Source organism: Euprymna scolopes, chromosome 46, assembly GCF_053919585.1.
Source record: "Euprymna scolopes isolate OS-2025 chromosome 46, ASM5391958v1, whole genome shotgun sequence".
Classification (NCBI taxonomy): domain Eukaryota; kingdom Metazoa; phylum Mollusca; class Cephalopoda; order Sepiida; family Sepiolidae; genus Euprymna; species Euprymna scolopes.
In genome coordinates this window covers 183166422-183186287 of record NC_136527.1, presented here as the reverse complement: position 1 = coordinate 183186287, position 19866 = coordinate 183166422, and the positions used below count along the sequence as shown (strand labels likewise).

Below are 19866 nucleotides of genomic sequence, written 5' to 3'. Positions count from 1 at the left end.
AACGAATATCGCATTTAAATTTAACTTTTCTTCAAATATGTCGTTTATCGGATTTTAAGCAATATATTTTTTATGTTTAAAAGCGGTGACCTATTTTTTTTAACAGTTAATTTTCTATTTAAATAATTTCAAGTTTTGATCGTGTTTTAATTTTTATTTATTTATTTATATATATATATATATATATCTATTGATTTCTTTGTATAAGAATGAACAAAGATAATATAAACGTTATTGAAAAAACAATTTCTGTAACCTTGTTAATGTGGTAATTTTTACCATTGCTTTTGGCAAGCAAAACAGCAACCAGCTTTTCTAAAATAAACGTTGGAATTTTTAAACTTCAATTCAGCGTCATTTATTTTTTTTTCTTTTCTTTGTATTGTTGCAATGTTGCATTGCTATTTTCGTTTTTTTTTCTCCTTTTTAAGTACATGTTTTCCAACAAAGTCGAATTTTTCAAAAATAAAAAAAATATGAAATCAACTTTTTTATAAGAATAAACACTTGTTATTTATTTTAAACAATATATACAGAACTTTTTTTAAATTTATAACTATTTAAAAAAAATACTTTTTTAAAAAGAATATAAACGGAACGTATTTATTTTTTTAAAAGCTAAAACAATATAAATAAAGTTTTTATAATTTTAAACGGTAGAATTATTTTTATAAATTTAAAGAGTAAATTTTTACTTGGTTTTCCCCTTAACATTTTCTCATAAAATGACGACTCCGAAGTTTTCGACTATGCTAAAAACGAATATCGCATTTAACTTTTCTTCAAATATGTCGTTTATCGGATTTTAAGCAATGTATTTTTTATGTTTAAAAGCGGTGACCTATTTTGTTTTCAACAGTTAATTTTCTATTTAAATAATTTTGCGTTTTAATCGTGTTTTAATTGTTTTATATATCTATTGATTTCTTTTATTAAGAATGAACAAATATAATATAAACTTTATAGGAAAACAATTCGACGCGTTTCAATAATGAACGATCATTTTTACACAAGGAACAAAATAATGATTACACCGGTTTATTACGAGGACCTAAATTCATTCTTCTTAAGCAGTTGATTTTCTCTTTAAATAATTTCACGTTTAAATAATGTTTTTCATCTTTTAATTTTGATTCTTTTATATTTTCATATATTTTATTTCTTAATGAATTGAATACACAAACAAAAGTTCGGTAAAATTACTAAAGAAATCTTAACAAACAAAACAACTTTTCTGTTTTGAACACAAAAAAAAAAAAAAACGAAATCATCCCGATTTCTTTTTCGTATTGAACTCCTGGAATGAAAGGTTAGTTTTTTCATCTTTTTTACGCTTATAAAACTATTCAATCACTAAATTTTAAATTAATCTTAAAAATGTAAATAAGTTTATTGATTCCACCATTCTTTATAACAAACATGAATAAAAAAAATATGAATTCTAAATTAAAAAAATAAAATCACCTTAAATATATTATTCAATCTGATATTTATATTTTGGTAAATATGCTTATTTAGTAAAAAAAAAAAAAATAAATAAAAATAATAATAATAATAATAATAATAATAATAATGATAATGATAATAACAATAATAATAATGCTTATTTTAGTAAAACTTATTTGACTTCTGAGCAATTTCCATAATGACAAAAAATTATTTCGAAGTTTATCAAATTGTTAAACAACTGAACAGAAAAACTGATTTTTTTCAATATGGTTTTAAATTTTAAATTTTTTATCTGTTTATTGTCTGTCTTACCTATTTTGTCGCTTGCGAATTCTGTTTGCTATTTTAACGTTGATCAGTTTCTTTTATAAAGTTTACATGAAATGAGCACCCATTTATTGACCATCGTCGATTAGAAGAAACTTAATGTATAAAAAATATTAAATTAAACTAGAAATTAAAATATACTGTTTTTTTTTTGTTTTTTTTTTGTTTTCGCATAAAAAATCTGTAAATAAGAAACTAAAAAACAAAACAAAAAAATATTGAAATATTTTAGATTCCTTCATAACTTTAACATATTCACAAATTACCGGTCGACGAGACATGTTGTCAATGTTCGCAGTTTCATATTTTTGGGCGGTGGTACAAGGAGGAACATTTTGATTTTTCTTTATTACTCTTTTGTGATGGGGGTTGGAGTCCATGTGATATTAACTATTCTGTACTTTCAACTAGCAATTTAATAAACAATAAATATAATTGAAATATAATTAGGCATAACAAAACTTTGCAAAAAGTGTCACCATGACATATATTAGATTTATTTCTGCAAGTTTTTGATTTAATTTTCGATTCATGGGCGATTATCGGAACTCCCAAAATGACCAACTCATGTCAGCCAATCCTTTTTCTAACGGAATCGTCAGCAGTAATTTTCAAAGTTAATAAACACTTAAAAATATGTTAAATATATAAAAAACAAAAATTGTCCAGGTTGGAAGAAATTAATTTATATTGCATTGGGTAACATTTCTTTGTAATATAAGTTGTTTTTTTTTTTTTGTCAATATCGATAATACACCAATGTACAACTTACCATTAAAATATACATTTTATAGGTTTTCCCGGGTGTTATGAACGAATATCACATTCAAAATTGGGGGCGGCAAATAGTTTTTAAGATATCGACATCTTCATAATCCAATGTTGTCTCTAGTAGTTTTCAATAGCGGCCATTTTGCCTGGCGTAAGCATTTTTTCTGTGTTGTTTTTCGTTTTTATTTTTTATTTTGAACATTTTTTTAGAGCGTATTCAATTATAGAACTTGTATAGTTTTTAACAGGTGCTTCTGCAGTTTAATTAACTGTTTTTTTTTTTCGTAAGTAATGTGTCAATATGAATCCAGCAGGATCGGTTTTATAATTTCACAAAAATTCTGTATTATTTTTTGTAGGAATTGAGTTATACTCCATAACATCGATTAAAAATTTTATAAATAAATTTTATCTTGCATTTAACTCACCAAGTGCCTCATCTCTCACAATGTCGTCTACCAATCTTTTACTTTCTCTCTCTCTTCTCTTGAAATTATTACATATACTATACATTCCCTTTTAAGCTCAAGACTTAACTGTTTTTATGCTCAACTTAAAAAGACAAGTCCTATAAGCTCGAACGTTTCAAAATGGTTCTTATTCTCATTAGAGGGTCAGTTAGCCTTTGAATTTATAAATGGTTGCTCCAAATATTTTCTTCAAAATATGAAACTTTGTCAAACAGAAAGGCTGAAAATATTATTGGAGGATGTAAGAAGAAGAACTTTTATATTGAAAAGAAAAAGCTGTTCATAATTTTTTTTTAAAGAAAAGGTCACGACTAGGCAAGGCCCGTAGGCCACTCGAGGATAAGGGTTATTGAATGTACAGTAGTCAATGGGATAATTTCTTAGTAATCGTTAGTAGTAGAAATTTGGTAAATTTAATTATTTATTGGGACGGTTCATCAAGAATTTGTTTATGTTGGACTTGAAGAAAACAAAATTGTAGACGAACGGAAGAGAGTTCCACAGGCGTTCAGTTCTAAGAAAGATTCTTTGTTTAGGGAATCTATGTTTTGGTTTAGGCACAGATAAAGAGTTGGTAAAATTATTGACTGGTTTCATCTAGACGGGTGTTTTCCATGAAAGGTTGGCGGGGGGCATGAATTGGAGCTCAGATGAGCACTTGCCATGGAAATGATAAAGCAGAGACAGACTCGCAATGTCTCTTCTGTGGGAAAGAGGTTGCAGGGAAAAGAAAAGGGATTCCCCTACTAAACTACAAAGTCTATTTTGAAGTCTGTCAAGGCATCATAAGATGCTTCTAGCAGCTCCTGCTCAGATATGACAACAGTACTCCATCATTGGATGTACTTGGCTCTCATATAGATAGAGAATTGCATCAGTGGTAGAAGGATCCCACAATTTTTCCAGCGGCCTTCGCAACAGATTTGATGTACATGTTCCATTTCAGATGAGAAGTAAATGTCAAGCCCAGAAGCATGTCAAAAGATGGGGCCTCCCCAAGACGAGAGCCATTCATTTCAGTTGATGCCAGATGGGAATCAGAGCGTTAATGATATAAAGATAGAAGCTTTGTTTTAGATGCATTAAAAGTAATCAGCCACCTCTTTCCCTATTGGACTTGAGCATTTATTGCCTTTGATGTGCTGCCATAGATGGTAGTGTTGTCAACATAAATGTCTACAAATGATGTAAGTATGTGTTTTGGGAGATAATTGATGTAGATCAAAAAGAGAGATGGCCCAAGGATGGACCCCTGAGGAACTTCAGCAATAATACTGAGAGCTTCCGATTTCTGCCCATCAACCACTACTCTTATTAACCTATCAGAGAGAAATTATTTAATAATTGAGAAGACATTTCCAGCTATATTGTAGCTTGAAATTTTGTGAAGTAGGGCTTTATGCAATACTCTACAAAAAGCCTTGGATATGTCAATAGAAGCCTTTGAAGAGAGATTCGCTAATTCTATGAGATATAACTTAGCACATCTGCTGCACATCTAGCAGAACCGAAACCATATTGCATATCCCTAAGAAGGTTATTTCTGCTGAGGTGGTTGACTACTCTACTAAACACAGATTCCAGCAACTTACTCATGATGCACAGGAGACATAGGTCTCTACTGAGAGGAAGATAACCAATGACCTTAATTGTTGAATACAAGGCATACTGATGAGATCTTCCAGGGTGTTAAGAAGCAATTCTCCTTGAGACAACACTCAAACAGCTTTATAAGTCTGGGAGCTAGTTCTGGTTGAAGCCTTTTCAACACTATAATTAGAATGCCGTCAGGGCCAGTTGTTTACTGGAATCAAGGTTCTTGATTAGCTTGACAACATCATGCACAGATATTTGTATGTTGCATAGCATGTTTCTGCTACAGGTTCATTGATTGTTTGGGATAGAGCACACACTTCTGTTCAGGACCCTGTTGTCTATTTGATGGGAACCTTGCTGCTGCTTAGCTACTTTGGATTTAAAGACTGAGCATACACATCTCTTGCCTTCTTTATTATCTTTTACAGTGGTTGCTGGCAGTCCTGAAAGCGGCTTTAGTTTAAATACATCTATAATGTTAGGGGCAATGGAAAAATGATTTCTGTGCGCTATGGTAGCAGCACATTCTGGAGAGAACCACGACTGGCTGTTAGGATTTTGCTGGAATTTCTTCGAGGGTATGCAACAATAAGCAGTACATATTGTAATATTAGCTTTGTAAACGTATAGGATACTCTTATGTAATTTTCCAGCAAGGGTTAAGCTGGCTTTGTAGCATCCTTCCTTACTATGTTAATTGTGTATTAACATATTATTAAATAACAATTTTGTTTTAACCAATAGTAAAAGATTAAATATTAACTCGCTGATGAGTAAAACACATGTAGTAACAACAATTTCTATGTTCAAATGAATTAGCGATAAACTTTATCTCTCAACTTCCAGCAACATAAAGATTAAATATTAACTTGATGATGAGTTAAACACATTTAGTAACAACAATTTCTATGTTGAAATGAATTAACGATAAACGGATATCATTAAACAATATAAACATATCATTAAACAGATATAAGAGAATAGACCTTCGGTGAGATGAAATTAATCAGAATACTTAACTCATCCGGAGGATTTTGAGGATGAGCGACTATGAGAGAGTGGATGCAGTTGAGGGTACGATACTAATGATTCCATTCGTCAGCGGTTGTATCTGACGATCCTTCGAATTTACCAGGTCTCAGTATAGCATCCATTGTTGCTGTTAATTTTTAATTTTATTTTGAATAAATTGTAATGAAAAATAAAGACCTTTTAAGATATTAGAAGGGTTTTATTCAACATAAAATTCAGCAGATACAACAACATGGTCGGTAACGAACGACTAAGATGGGAAAAGGCGCCAATTTTGTTCTATTTGTAAACATCTGGTGTGCATGCGCACTAGCGCTCTAAACTCACAACAGTAATCTTAGCTTTGTTAACGTATAGGATACTCTTATGTAATTTTCTAGCAAGATTTAAGCTGGCTTTGTAGCATCCTTACTATGTTAATTGTGTATTAAAAAATTATTAAATAACAATTTTGTTTTAACCAATAGTAAAAGATTAAATATTAACTCGCTGATGAGTTAAACACATGTAGTAACAACAATTTCTATGTTCAAATGAATTAGCGATAAACTTTATCTCTCAACTTCCAGCAACATAAAGATTAAATATTAACTTGATGATGAGTTAAACACATTTAGTAACAACAATTTCTATGTGGAAATGAATTAACGATAAACAGATATCCTTAAAAAATCTATAAATTTGAATAATATGCTTTAAATTTGATAAATATATACGGAAAATAAGAAATAACTAATGAAAATTTAATATACAGATTTTACTCTATGTTTTCCAACCTAATTAGTTACGTTTTTGGTAATAAATAAGTCCCTTTTTAGTAAGTGCTGATAATGTTGAGTAATTTACATATTCCGTTATCAGGTATTCCTTATATACAGTATATGCATGTGCTTTAGGAAGACAGAAACAAACGTTTTCTGGTGAACCTAGATATATTTCTTTCATTATAATAATGACAAATATTACATTAAGATTGTCTCACACACTCACTCACACACACACACTCACACACATACTCACACACATACTCGTATGTGCACATTTTCCTTAAAACAAAATACGTTTATAAAGTATCTATTCAATAAACATTACAATTGCAAAGGTTTATTAAATTCATGTGTTTCATTGCATAAACCAATCAACTCACCAGACTTTTCATCAGTTTATCAAAGAAAATGTTCACTTTTTTCTTGGTTAAAAAGAAAATGTAATTTTAAAGCTCATTAGAAACGTTTAAAAGATATAAACATCTAAAATTCAAATAAAAAAGTAAAGGAAACTTAATTTTAAAGCGAATGAAAAAGGTTTAACGAACAATAAAATATCGACTGGTTATAGATACAACATTAATACAAAAGAAAGACAAAAGTTTAGTTCGTATACAATGAGTTAAATAGGTTCATTTTACATATTTAAATCCATACTAAGCTTTCAGCATAAATACTTTATATTAATAATTTATACAAGGTGAAAATAATTAGCATCAAACATCATAAAGAAGATAAAAAATATACGAATAATAAAAATACGCTTAAAACGTGGTTGAAATAATTCGTTGAATGCTAGTAACAATTTGTTTAATTTCAAAAAAAAAAAAATTATTTTAATAAAAATTAAAATAACTGCTAAAATTCTGTAACATTCACAGGTTTTGAGAGCCTTTTTGCATACAACTATGCATTATCAAATGTTAATTAAAACAAAATAATTGCGATAATCGATTATTAAAACTGATTAATGCATTCAAAAACGTTCGATGAAATAATTTGTTGAATGAAAAAATAATAAATTGCGATAATCGATTATTAAAACTGTTTATATCATTTGTATAATAAAATATGGGAATGATAATAATGCATTCAAAAACGTTGGATGAAATAATTTGTTGAATAAAAAACTGTTGAATTTATTAATAAAAAGTAAAAAAATAAGAACCTTATTCTGTTGTATAAAATTCGCTATTATGAGTAATGTTACGAAAATACACAGTTTAATACAGATGCAGGTTGTTGCACGGAGCCATATTTGGCGACAATGCAAAATACATATAGTAATCTTAGCTTTGTAGACTTTGTAAGAAATTGTCGATAGTTTTAATAAATGTACATATTCATATATACAGTATATGCATGTGCTTTAGGAAGGCAGAAACAAACGGTTTCTGATGAACCTAAATATATTTGTAACAATGGTAAATATTACATTAAAATTTTAATACACACGCGCACATTTTCCTTAAAACAGATATTCGATTATAATTAAGGCAATCTTTAAATTGCAACAGTTTATTAAGTTCACTGAAAATAGTTTACACTTTCAGAGGATATGTTCCTTTATTAAACATTTGATTCACATTTATATTTTTAAATTACTGCGTCTTACATGTGTTTCATTGAATGGCATAAACCAAAGAAATCATCAGACTTTACATTAGTTCATCAAAGAAGAATATGTTCATTTTTTCTTGTTTTGAAACGCAGTTTTACAGCGAATTAAAATGTTTTAAAAAGCGTAAAAATCGGAAACCCAGTAATAAACAATGATATTAAAATATTAAATTTCATTTATTTTTTATTTGCAGATGTTCCTGTCTTGAATGTTTTTAATGAATATTAAGGGAGTATGTTCCTCCTTAAACAGTATTATTTGCACAATTATTTCCTTACGTGACTGACAAAGATTAAATGTATCCAGTTCATTGGAACGCTATAGAAAGTAACGAGTGTTTTCGATGGGTTCAATAATTCGTTTACTGAAACTAGAGACACAGAGAAAAAAAGCATATATGCATGCACACACCGCAAAACAAAAACAATGACAACAAAGAAAAAAGTTTCTATTAAAAAAAGGATTTTATTTATTCAACAAAATGTTATTTTAAAAAAAACAGCTGCACACAACTATTTATTAGACATATATTTGTGAAGAGTTATTTTATCTGGATTGTTTAGCAAATAGTGATAAGAGCATCACACATATTTCAATTTGTGAAATTTTTGTTTAAGATTTTTATAAATGATAAGACATCGAATTTAACATTTCAGAAAAATCTGTTATTTTAGAAAAGATGATATTTTAACTTTTACACTAAGATATATCTCTTATCACAAAAATGAAAAGTGATACACAATTAAAGTTTATTTAGTATAAAATCTAGCTTGCATCAACAACTCCAGATAAAACTGAAAAAGGCATGATAAAATGTCATTGTTTATAATTTATTAGTGATAATCTTGTTGCAGGAGTAATTTAATTTAAATATGAATATACAAAATAGGGGAAAGCCATATTCTTGTGAAGTATGTAGATATTCTTATTCTCAAAAGTCACAATTAGTGAGACATATGATAACTCACACTGGGGAAAAGCCACATTCTTGTGAAGTATGCGGATATTCTTTTTCTGTGAAATCATCCTTAGTGACACATTTGAGAATACACACTGGTGAAAAACCACATTCCTGTGAAGTATGCGGATGTTCATTTTCTCAAAAGTCACATTTAGTGGCACATACGGGAACTCACACTGGGGAAAAGCCACATTCTTGTGAAGTATGTGGATATTCGTTTTCTGTGAAATCATCGTTAGTGACACATATGAGAACACACACTGGCGAAAAGCCACATTCTTGTGAAGTATGTGGATATTCTTTTTCTCAAAAGTCAAACTTAGTTGTACATATGAGAACTCACACTGGGGAAAAGCCACATTCTTGTGATGTATGTGGATATTCTTTTTCTGTTAAATCAAATTTGGTGATACATATGAGAACTCACACTGGGGAAAAGCTACATTCCTGTGAAGTATGTGGACATTCGTGTTCTCGAAAATCAGACTTAGTTATACATATGAGAACTCACACTGGGGAAAAGCCATATTCTTGTGAAGTATGTGGATATTCTTGTTCTCAAAAATCAAAATTAGTTATACATATGAGAACTCACACTGGGGAAAAGCCACATTCTTGTAATGTATGTGGATATTCTTTTTCTGATAAATCAAATTTCGTGAGGCATATGAGAAATCACTCTGTGAAAAAACTGGGAGAGAACTTGAATGCCTACTAGACACTGTTCCCGAGGGACTAAGATCTCTCTTACCGGAATTTGTCAGAACAACCTGGCATGAGGATACTTTTTCCATAGAAGTAAACCCTGACCAAATATTCAAAATCACACAGTATTCGTTGCCCAAATAAGCTCTCCTCGTTATGGCTAACCCATATTACCTTTTACGAGAAATGGTGCACCTTCTTCAAGTGATATTCCACCAGACTAGATAAATACTTGTACTGGAATCCAGTAAGACCAAGAGACTAAAATAAAAGATATATTACAACGTATGAAAATGGTTCATTGGAGAGAGAAAATTATCTTCACAATTTCTTTACTAACTTAGTGTTTGAGAAATAAAGAACTTAAGTGGATCATTCGAATATCTATGCATCTCATATATTTCAAGTGTAAACCTTTAAGACCATTTATTTTTGAGAACTTCGACTGAAGTAAAATAAAACACAAAAAATGAGAAATTCTTGTGAAGTGTGTGGATATTCTTTTTCTATAAAGTGAAAACTCACACTGTGAAGTGCGGGGATACTCATGTTTTTAAAATCAGACTTAGTGATACATAAAAGATGGAACAAGCCTGAAAGAACTGCGCTCATTATCGATGTCACAGTCCCAAATGATTTGGACCTTTATAGAGTTGAACGGAGAAGATAACAAAATATCTATATATAGTTCCTAACTGCTGTTTCCGACTGATAGTACAGGAGCCCTCACTCTTATGTAGAACTAAGAGCAGCTTCTCCATAAACAGTTGAATATTATCGGGATATTTGTAGGGATATGTCGCGCATGGAACGGGCCCCAACACTCATCCACAGTGGGCTTTTCTGATGTCACAATCTTATAACCAAGGTGAAAGCTGATGTTCTTGTATTACATTTCTGATATTCTGCACAACCACTTGTCCAGCATTTCTCATTCGCCCTAACTAAAACCTTTAAATCAAATAAAATTAAATGACTGTTCAATCGAACATTACGTTTAAACCAGGACCAAACTCAAAGAAAGCCAACCTGCCTCCTCTCTTGAGGCTTGCATTCACGAATATCCACGGGCTTATAACTAACTTAGTGCACAAACACGTGACGCCAATATCTTTCACAGCTTTAGTTGGATAAACTGCTTCCAAAATTATCCTACACGATGTTCTTATTCGTTTGAGATAAGGATCTGATGTATTTAACGGAGACCCTGCAGAGACTATCGTGCTCTCGAGTCTTCCAACGTTTACAATCCTCTGGATTAAAAATCAATGTTGCAAATTCAGTGTCAGTTCTTCAAAAGTGCAAGCAATCCATGATTTCCCGTACCCACTTCATTGTGTCAAATTTGTGATTAGATTCGAGGTCACATCACCTGTCCAAACTCACAGACTCACTCCGTACATGTAAGAAGACCCTTTTCTCTCTCAGTCGAAACTCTAACATCTTTCCACAAAAATTCTCTGGTGAATTTCCCGACCTGACAGCTAAGCTGTTTCTTTCTACGGATGCTTTTGATGTAGCTGTTTGTGCCGTACTCAACCAGGCGGTAAATGGTCACAAACAAGACCACTGTCTTTCTTTTCTGTTAAGCTGATCAATACTCAGCGCAAATACAGCATATTCGTTCGACAACTACTCGCCATGTACTTAGCAGTAAAGCATTTTTGTTTTATGTTGGAAGGGAGACAATTCACAATTTTCACCGATAATAAACCTCTGATCGCTTCTCTTAGATCTTCCACCTTTAGTAAACATACATCCAGAGACGCAATATTGTTCCGACATTCAATATTTACAAGAAAAAAACGAATGTAGCTGACACTTTTACCGCTTCTGTGACCGCAACAGTTTTGATGATATCACGACTGAACAAGAATGACATACTTTATGTCGAAATCAAACAAATCTTTGTATGACACCACTGTTTCCACTGACAGATGTTTCCAGTTTACATCACACATCTTCAGAGACCTTTGCCAATCCTTCAAACTTTCTCACATAGCAACAACCGCCTATCATCCATCTGCTAATGGGTTGCTAAAGAGCTTTCACCATCGACTTACAGCTGCATTAACAACTCAAATCAAACTGCATCGCTGGAGCAAACACGTGCCGCTCAGGCTCTTTTCCATTTTTCTTTCCTTTTTGTTCCAGCTATCGCGAGGGGTTATTAACGTGTTTTGTGTCTAGCTCGGACACTCAGACAAAAACAAGCTAAGCACAGTAGCACACACACACGTAAAATAAGATCACCAGGCAGAATAAATTTGAAAACTTATTCTCCATTGAAAAAACATAAATTTGCAACAAAAATGTGAAAACTTATTTTACATTGAAAAAATATATAAATTTGCAACAAAAATTGGTATAAATATATTTTATAACAAGCAAAACATTTCTTCAGATGAAATAAGAAAAAGATTAATTAAATATTTTAAAAAGCGGTTATGACTGAAATAAAATTAAAATCCAGTCTTTAATATTAATCTTTATTTTTACAATTATAACTGATTTTTCTTATGTTTTGTAAAGATAGATCAAAAAATTTTGATGAGGAAAAATGACACTGAATGATTATGTAGCAGAGTGAAAAGCAATTTATTTTACTTTCAATCTTTGTATTCATGTTCTTTTTTGTAAATCAACGATCTGATTCCCATCTAGCATCAATAGAAATGAACCGCTCTTGTCTTGAGAAGGCTTCATATTTTGACAAGCTTCTGGGTTTGACCTTTAGTCATGATCTGAAATGGAACACGTATATCAAACCCATTGCCCAGCTCGCTGGAAAAATGGTTGAATCATTCTACCACTCCGGTAGATCTCCCACTCCTGATGCAATTCTCTATCTATATAAAAGCCAGGTACATCCAACGATGGAGTACTGTTGCCAAATCTATGCAGGAGCTGCTAGAAGCAGCTTATCCTGCCTTGACAGAGTTCAAAATAGACTTCGTAGCTTAGTGGGAGATGCCCTTTTCTCTTCCCTGCAACCTCTTTACCACAGAATAAACATTGCAAGACTGTCTCTGCTTTATCGTTATTTTCATGGCAAATGATCATGTGAGCTTCAATCTATGGTCCCACCTCACCAAACTTTCACGAAAAACACTCATCTAGCCAAAACCACTATCAATAATTTCCTACACTCTTTATCTGTGCCTAAACCTAAATGTGCATTTCATGAACAAAGATTCTTTCTTTTAAACTGCACGCCCGTGGAACTCTTTTCTGCTTTCCAGCTGACTACAATCTGATTGTCTTCAAGTCCAATGTAAACAAGTTTTTGTGAAGCCGTCCCCCTAAGTAATCCAATTTATAAAATTCCTACCATTTATGTTTACTACGTACACCCATTAGCCATTATCCTCAAGTGGCCTCAGGGCCTTGATAAGTGGTGATTCCTGTGTAAAAAATACTTTAATATTTCTGAATACAAAATATTCTAATAAAATATTTAATAACATAATCTGTTATTGTCTATTCAAATATTATTTTCATATTTGTAAACAAGTTAATTATGCACAAAGTAAGGGAAGACAATTCGCAATTGATTTGTTTTATTTATTTATTATAAGAAAATAAAAGGAAAATATATTTAACCACCACCTATTAATATTAAAGAAAACATTTTACTTTAAACATCTTGACATTAACATATGTAGACAGAATTCATTAATCATTATTTCAGTTATTAATATCTGACCTGAATCAGTTCCCTTGTTCTCATTTAAATTTTCATCTAAGAAAGGTGGGTCGACTGTACATATTAGTAGGCCATTGGACAGGTAAAAACATGCATTGTAATATACTGGTGTATATATAGATAACGTGCATACGTGTTCATGTAAGTTTATCTCTTTTATGTAGGTGAACTGGATTAGGTTTGCCAGAGTGTCGCATTGTTGCTATATGCTTTCTATAAAGTCACGTGGCTGTGTAGTGGAACTGGATTAGGCTTCAAAGAATGTGGCATTGATCCTATATATATATATATATATATATATATATATATATATATATAGTATAATAATATAACGTCACATTGCTCTCCTGGTGTATACATTAAGCATTTTTTCAGTTATTATATCTGAAATAGTGCTTGAAGCGACCTTAATCATCTGTCTTGTTCTCATTTCAATGACCTGTAAGAAAGGTGCTCTCTAATGTGATATGTTCGACTGTACATATTAGTAGGCCATGGGACAGATAAGAGAGTCTGTGTTGTTGTATACTAGTTCATATATACATGTACATAACGTGCATATGTACGTGTCAGGTTGTATTGTGTCTATGTAACCTTGTTCATGTAAAATTATCTCTTACTGTATGTATAATGTTTTCTTTTCTTTTTATTTTTAGTATACAGCTTCTGTGGTTTTCCCTGTGTGTGGAGATACACATATAAACATTGTTTACAACCGGAACAAGAACCGTATGCGAGACAGTTCTGTTAACATAACGAATAGACATCTTTGCATTGCACATCACACAAAAGGGAAACATACCTTATCCCATTGACCTTCGCTCTCTTGGTGGTATTTACCTTACAAGAAATACATCTTCTTCTGAACAAAACACAAATATATATTATTATATAGCTTTATTCCATGTCTGTGACTTTTTCTCAGTTGCACCCAATTATATTCTTTGTGATTATTTATTTACTAATATTATATTATTCTCTTTGTCTCTTTATTATGACAATATTCATTTAGAATTGTTGCATCAATCATGAGTCCTTTCAAGTGTGTTCGATGTAATGTTGTCTAGTTTGAAGTTCTCATATAAATAAATGCAAATTCTTAGAATAAGACTATAAACATATTTTGCAAAAAATATATCTTTTACTAATTGTGTGATTTTCATATGCATCAATGAACTTGATTAAAAAACAAGAATATTCACAAATTGTTCTAAAATATCAATTTTCCAGTATTGAGTTCTCATATGTTTCACTAATTTTTCATTATTTATAAGAAAAAGGCAAACATTTCACAAGAATGTGGCTTTTATATTCTTCTAATTTATTTATTACTGTGTTTTTGTTGGAACTAGAGCCTTCCACCAGATGCCAAACATTCTCAAATTAGTTTAGTTACTCCAACTGAAAGATATTTTTAAGATTGTAACCGTCCATTGTTGTGCAATTGTTTGTATTTCTTTTTCACTTCGTTAACCGAGCATATTCGCCAAATAGTTTTTGAAATTCTTTTTCAATAGCCTGGTTGTTCCTATAATGAGTGGAATGACAGATATTTTGATTCCAGTTTCTTTTCATGTCGTACATAAGTCCTTGATATTTTTCATGTCGTACATAAGTCCTTGCTATTTTATTATTTTCTTCATATCAGCTCTGTTCATGCCAGCATCATTAGGGACGCTTACTCCAATTTGAGTTGCTACTTTCTACCTCTTGTCCCATATATATATGTTAGGCTTAATATCCCGTTTTCTATGTATGTAGATGTAGGAATTTTGTAGTCATAATGGATGGTGTATGACTTATTACCAACTGTTGTTTCTGGTAAACATGTTCCCAAGACTTGCAACTACATTGGATATTAAAGTTTTTACAAATTTTTCAGTGGAATTATTTACACACTCCATTGAGTCGCATTGTATAGTATCCAACGGGACTTTACAACTGGATGTCAGCTGGTTCACACTCCTTAATTTTGTGTGGCAGAAACAGCAATAGTTGTGTTTGCTGAATGAGTTCTCATGTGTCTCACTAAATTTGATTTGTCAGAGCTAGAATAATTACACACTTCACAACAATGTGGCTTTTCACCGGTGTGAGTTCTCATATGTATGGCTAAGTATGATTTTTCAGAACAAGAATATCCACACACTCCACAATGTTGTGGCTTTTCCCCAGTGTGAGTTCTCTTATGTCGGTCTAAACTTGATTTTTGAGAAAAAGAAAATCCACAAACTTCACAAGTATGTGGCTTTTCCCCAGTGTGAGTTCTCACATGTAGGATTAAGTCTGATTTTTCAGAAAAAGAATATTCACACACTTCACAAGTATGTGGCTTTTCTCCAGTGTGAGTTCTCATATGTTTGACTAAGCCTGATTTTAAAGAAAAAGAATATCCACACACATGTGACTTTTCTCCAGTGTGAGTTATTTTATGCCTGATTAAGCTTGATTTTAGAGAACAAGCGTATCCACACACTTCATATCTATGTGGCTTTTCCCCAGTGTGAGTTTTCATATGTCTCACTAAACTTGATTTTTGAGAACAAGAAAAGCCACATATTTCACAAGTATGTGGCTTTTCACCAGTGTGAGTTTTCATATGTTTGACTAAATATGAGTTTTGAGAAAACGAATATCCACATACTTCACAGCTATGTGGCTTCTCTCCAGTGTGAGTTTTCATATGTTTTACTAAATTTGATTTTTCAGAATAGGAATACCCGCATATTTCACAAGTATGTGGCTTTTCACCAGTGTGAATTCGTATATGTTTAACTAAATTTGATTTCTTAGAACAAGAATAATCACACGCTTCACAATAATGTTGATTTTCCATCGTGTGAGTTCTTACTTTTGTCATTAACGTTTATTTATTAAAGCAAGACTACCCTTACATTCATAAGAATTCTGATTTTCTCAGGTTTGAATCATGATTAAATGTTGAACAAAGTCTGATGCTTTAGAACAAGAATATCAACAAATTTGGCAAGAATATTTCTTTTCTCCAGTGTGAATATTTATGTTTTACTCAATTGTATTTAACAAACCCATTATATCTACACACTTCACATGTCGCATTTTTATAGTGTGATTTCCACAATGTTATACACGCATTATCAACACATTGATTGTAAGTAGAATTTATAAGGTGTTACTTTTCTTTCTACAAAATTATTCTAAGTGTTATAGTTTTAGGTGCTGAAAAAATATTGTTTCCTTAAAGCCACATACTTTTCTTTCTACAAAAGTTTTCTTAGTGCTATAGTTTCGAGTGCTGTAAAAATATTGTCTTTATAAAATCAAATACGAGAAAATATTGTCTCCTTAAAACCACACATTTTCTTTCTCCAAGATTGCTTTTGCTCTATTCAATAAAAATATATTACCGTTAAGATGTGTTATGTTTTCACCAATCTTTCACAAAAGTCATTAAATAGTATTGTTTCATGAAATTCATCAAATACTATTGTATAGTATAATAAATCTTCTCATAGATGTCTCTATATTTTCCAAATGAAGTAATAATTGTTTATAGGATAATGTTTAAAAAAAATGATACTCCATTAAAATTGAATAATAAGGTTCGATCAGGAACATCTGCAAAAAATGAAATTCAAGATTTTAATTTTTTCAATCACATATATATTCTTGGCATTTTATTATTTTATATTTTTTTGTAATATATAATCTGTTTGTTTATTGTTGTCGATATTATTAGGTTGAACTCACAATATCTGTTAATATAATATAAGTTAATCTAAATAACAGGTAATTGAGACACGTTAAAAATAATCGTTGCAAAAATAAGCAGATATTTTCTAATCTAACACAGGCCAGTCAATACAAGTGTTGCTCAAGATATAGTCTAATTGAAAATATTTTTTGCGTTTTATGATTTATATCCTAGTGAAAGTGAAACATTTATATTTGTATATATTGCATTCAAATATTAGTATAATGTCTATTGTTATTAATATTATAGGATTGAAGTCAATATCTATATTAATTTAATCTAAATAAGTTATACGATGCACTTTACAAAAATAACCTGATATTTTCTAACTTGACACAGATCCAGTCCACACAGGAATTATTTTAAGCTGAAATTATATCTAGCGCCATTTATAGTTTAGATGAGAAGGGAAACATATATTATATTGCAATATGTATATAAATATATGCAATAAACAAATGAGACGAAACGTGTATTCAACAAATACTTTTAAGGGATGTATTATACTTTACTCTAATAGTAAAATAAGGATATGTATATTATATAACAATATATATATATGAATATATAACAACATATATATTGATATATTACAATAATATATTATTAATATATATATATATTTTTTTATTCAATTTTCACCCCAAACAAGGCACAGTGCCACTTTGAAGTAGGGGGCTACTATTAGGGAATTAATTTGCGGGGTCATTATGAAGGGAGAAGAGTAGAAAGATGTTTGTTAACATTTCACTTGAACTTCTGCATATCATTGCAGTTGGGAAAGCAGAATCCCGGAAGGGAGTTCCAAAGACCCGCAGTTCTGGGGAAGAAACTATTGGAGTAAAAGGCTTTCTTGCACCTAGGGATCTCCACTGTAAAGGGATGAGACTTAGTAGCTTGTCGGGTTTGTCGGGTATTACACTATATATTAATATATTACAAAATATATAATTATATATTATGATATATACATTAATATATTACAATATATACATTAATACATTACAATATACATAAATATATTACAATACGTATATGTATATATTACTACATTACAATACATATATATATATATATTAATATACTACAATATACATATATTACAATATATGTATTAATGTATTACTATATATATATTTATATATTACAATATATACATTAATATATTTCAGTATATACATTCATATATTACAATATATATTGATATATGACAATATATTAATATATTAAAATATATGTATATTGATATATTACAATATATGTATATTAATATGTTACAATATACATATATATTAATATATTACAATATATAGATATATATTACAATATATAGATATATATCAATATATTACAATATATAGATATATATTAATATATTACAATATATATATATTAATATATTACAATATATATATATTTTGATATATTACAATACAAATATATTGCACTAAATATATAGTATATTACAATATATATACTATATAATATAATGTATATATTAATATATTACAATATATATAATAATATATTACAATTTATATATTAATATAATACATTATATATTAATATATTACGGTATATATATATATATTAATATTTATATATAAAAATATTACAATATATATATTAAAATATTACAATATATATATTAATATATTACAATATATTTATTAATATATTACAATATATATTAATATATTATAATATATATTAATATATGACAATATATATAAATATGACAATATATATATATATATTAATATATGACAATATATATAAATATATTATAATATATATAAATAAATATATGATTATATTTATATATGAAATATATATATATATATGACAATATATATAAATATATTATAATATATATAAATATATTATCATATTTATATATGAAAAAAATATATATATTACAATATATATAAATATATTATAATATATATAAATATCCGATCATATTTCTATATGAAATATATATATATATATATATATATATATATATATATATATATATATATATATATATATATAGCAATGAGAGTAAATTATAAGTCAACGGAAAACTATTTATTGCATAAACGTCTTTTGCATTCTTCAAGCACGTATATATAATTGATATATGAATATGAAAAATAACAAAAAATTATTAACAATATCTTCTTAATATGTGTTTGTTTATTGTATAATGAGACACTGATTCGGTTTTAAAATCTACAGTTAAATCGATACACTGAATTCTATACGTGTTACTTTTTATTCATTTATGCTGTTTTTTTACATTATATATTTGCCATATTATTCGATCCAAGGTTTGTGTTGACCTCAAATTCAATATATATATATATTAAAATATTACAATATATTTATTAATATATTACAATATATATTAATATATGATAATATATATTTATATATGACAATGTATATAAATATGACAATATATATAAATATATGACAATATATATTTATATATATTTATATATGACAATAAAGGAGAGTAAATTATAAGTCGACGGAAAAGTATTTATTGCATAAACGTCTTTCGCATTCTTCAAGCACATATGTATAATTGAATATGCAAAAATAAAAAAAAATTATTAACAATATCTTCTTAATATGTTTTTGTTTATTCATTTATACTGTTTTTACATTATATATTTGCCATATTATTCGATCCAAGGTTTGTTTGAGGAAATATATCCGTTGACCTCAAATTCATCTG

At 29.4% G+C, this 19866-nt stretch overlaps 1 protein-coding gene across 1 annotated transcript in view; it reads left to right on the top strand.

Annotated features, from left to right (window-relative positions):
• LOC145270296 (uncharacterized) overlaps window positions 1–11314 on the top strand; it is a 47648-nt gene extending 36334 nt beyond the window's left edge. Inside the window, exon 3 of the mRNA XM_080125942.1 lies at window positions 8972–11314. Coding sequence (XP_079982068.1) covers window positions 8972–9712 — 741 coding nt within the window. The 3' untranslated portion in view covers window positions 9713–11314. The remainder of the gene's footprint in view (window positions 1–8971) is intronic.
• Window positions 11315–19866: the final 8552 nt, after the last annotated feature.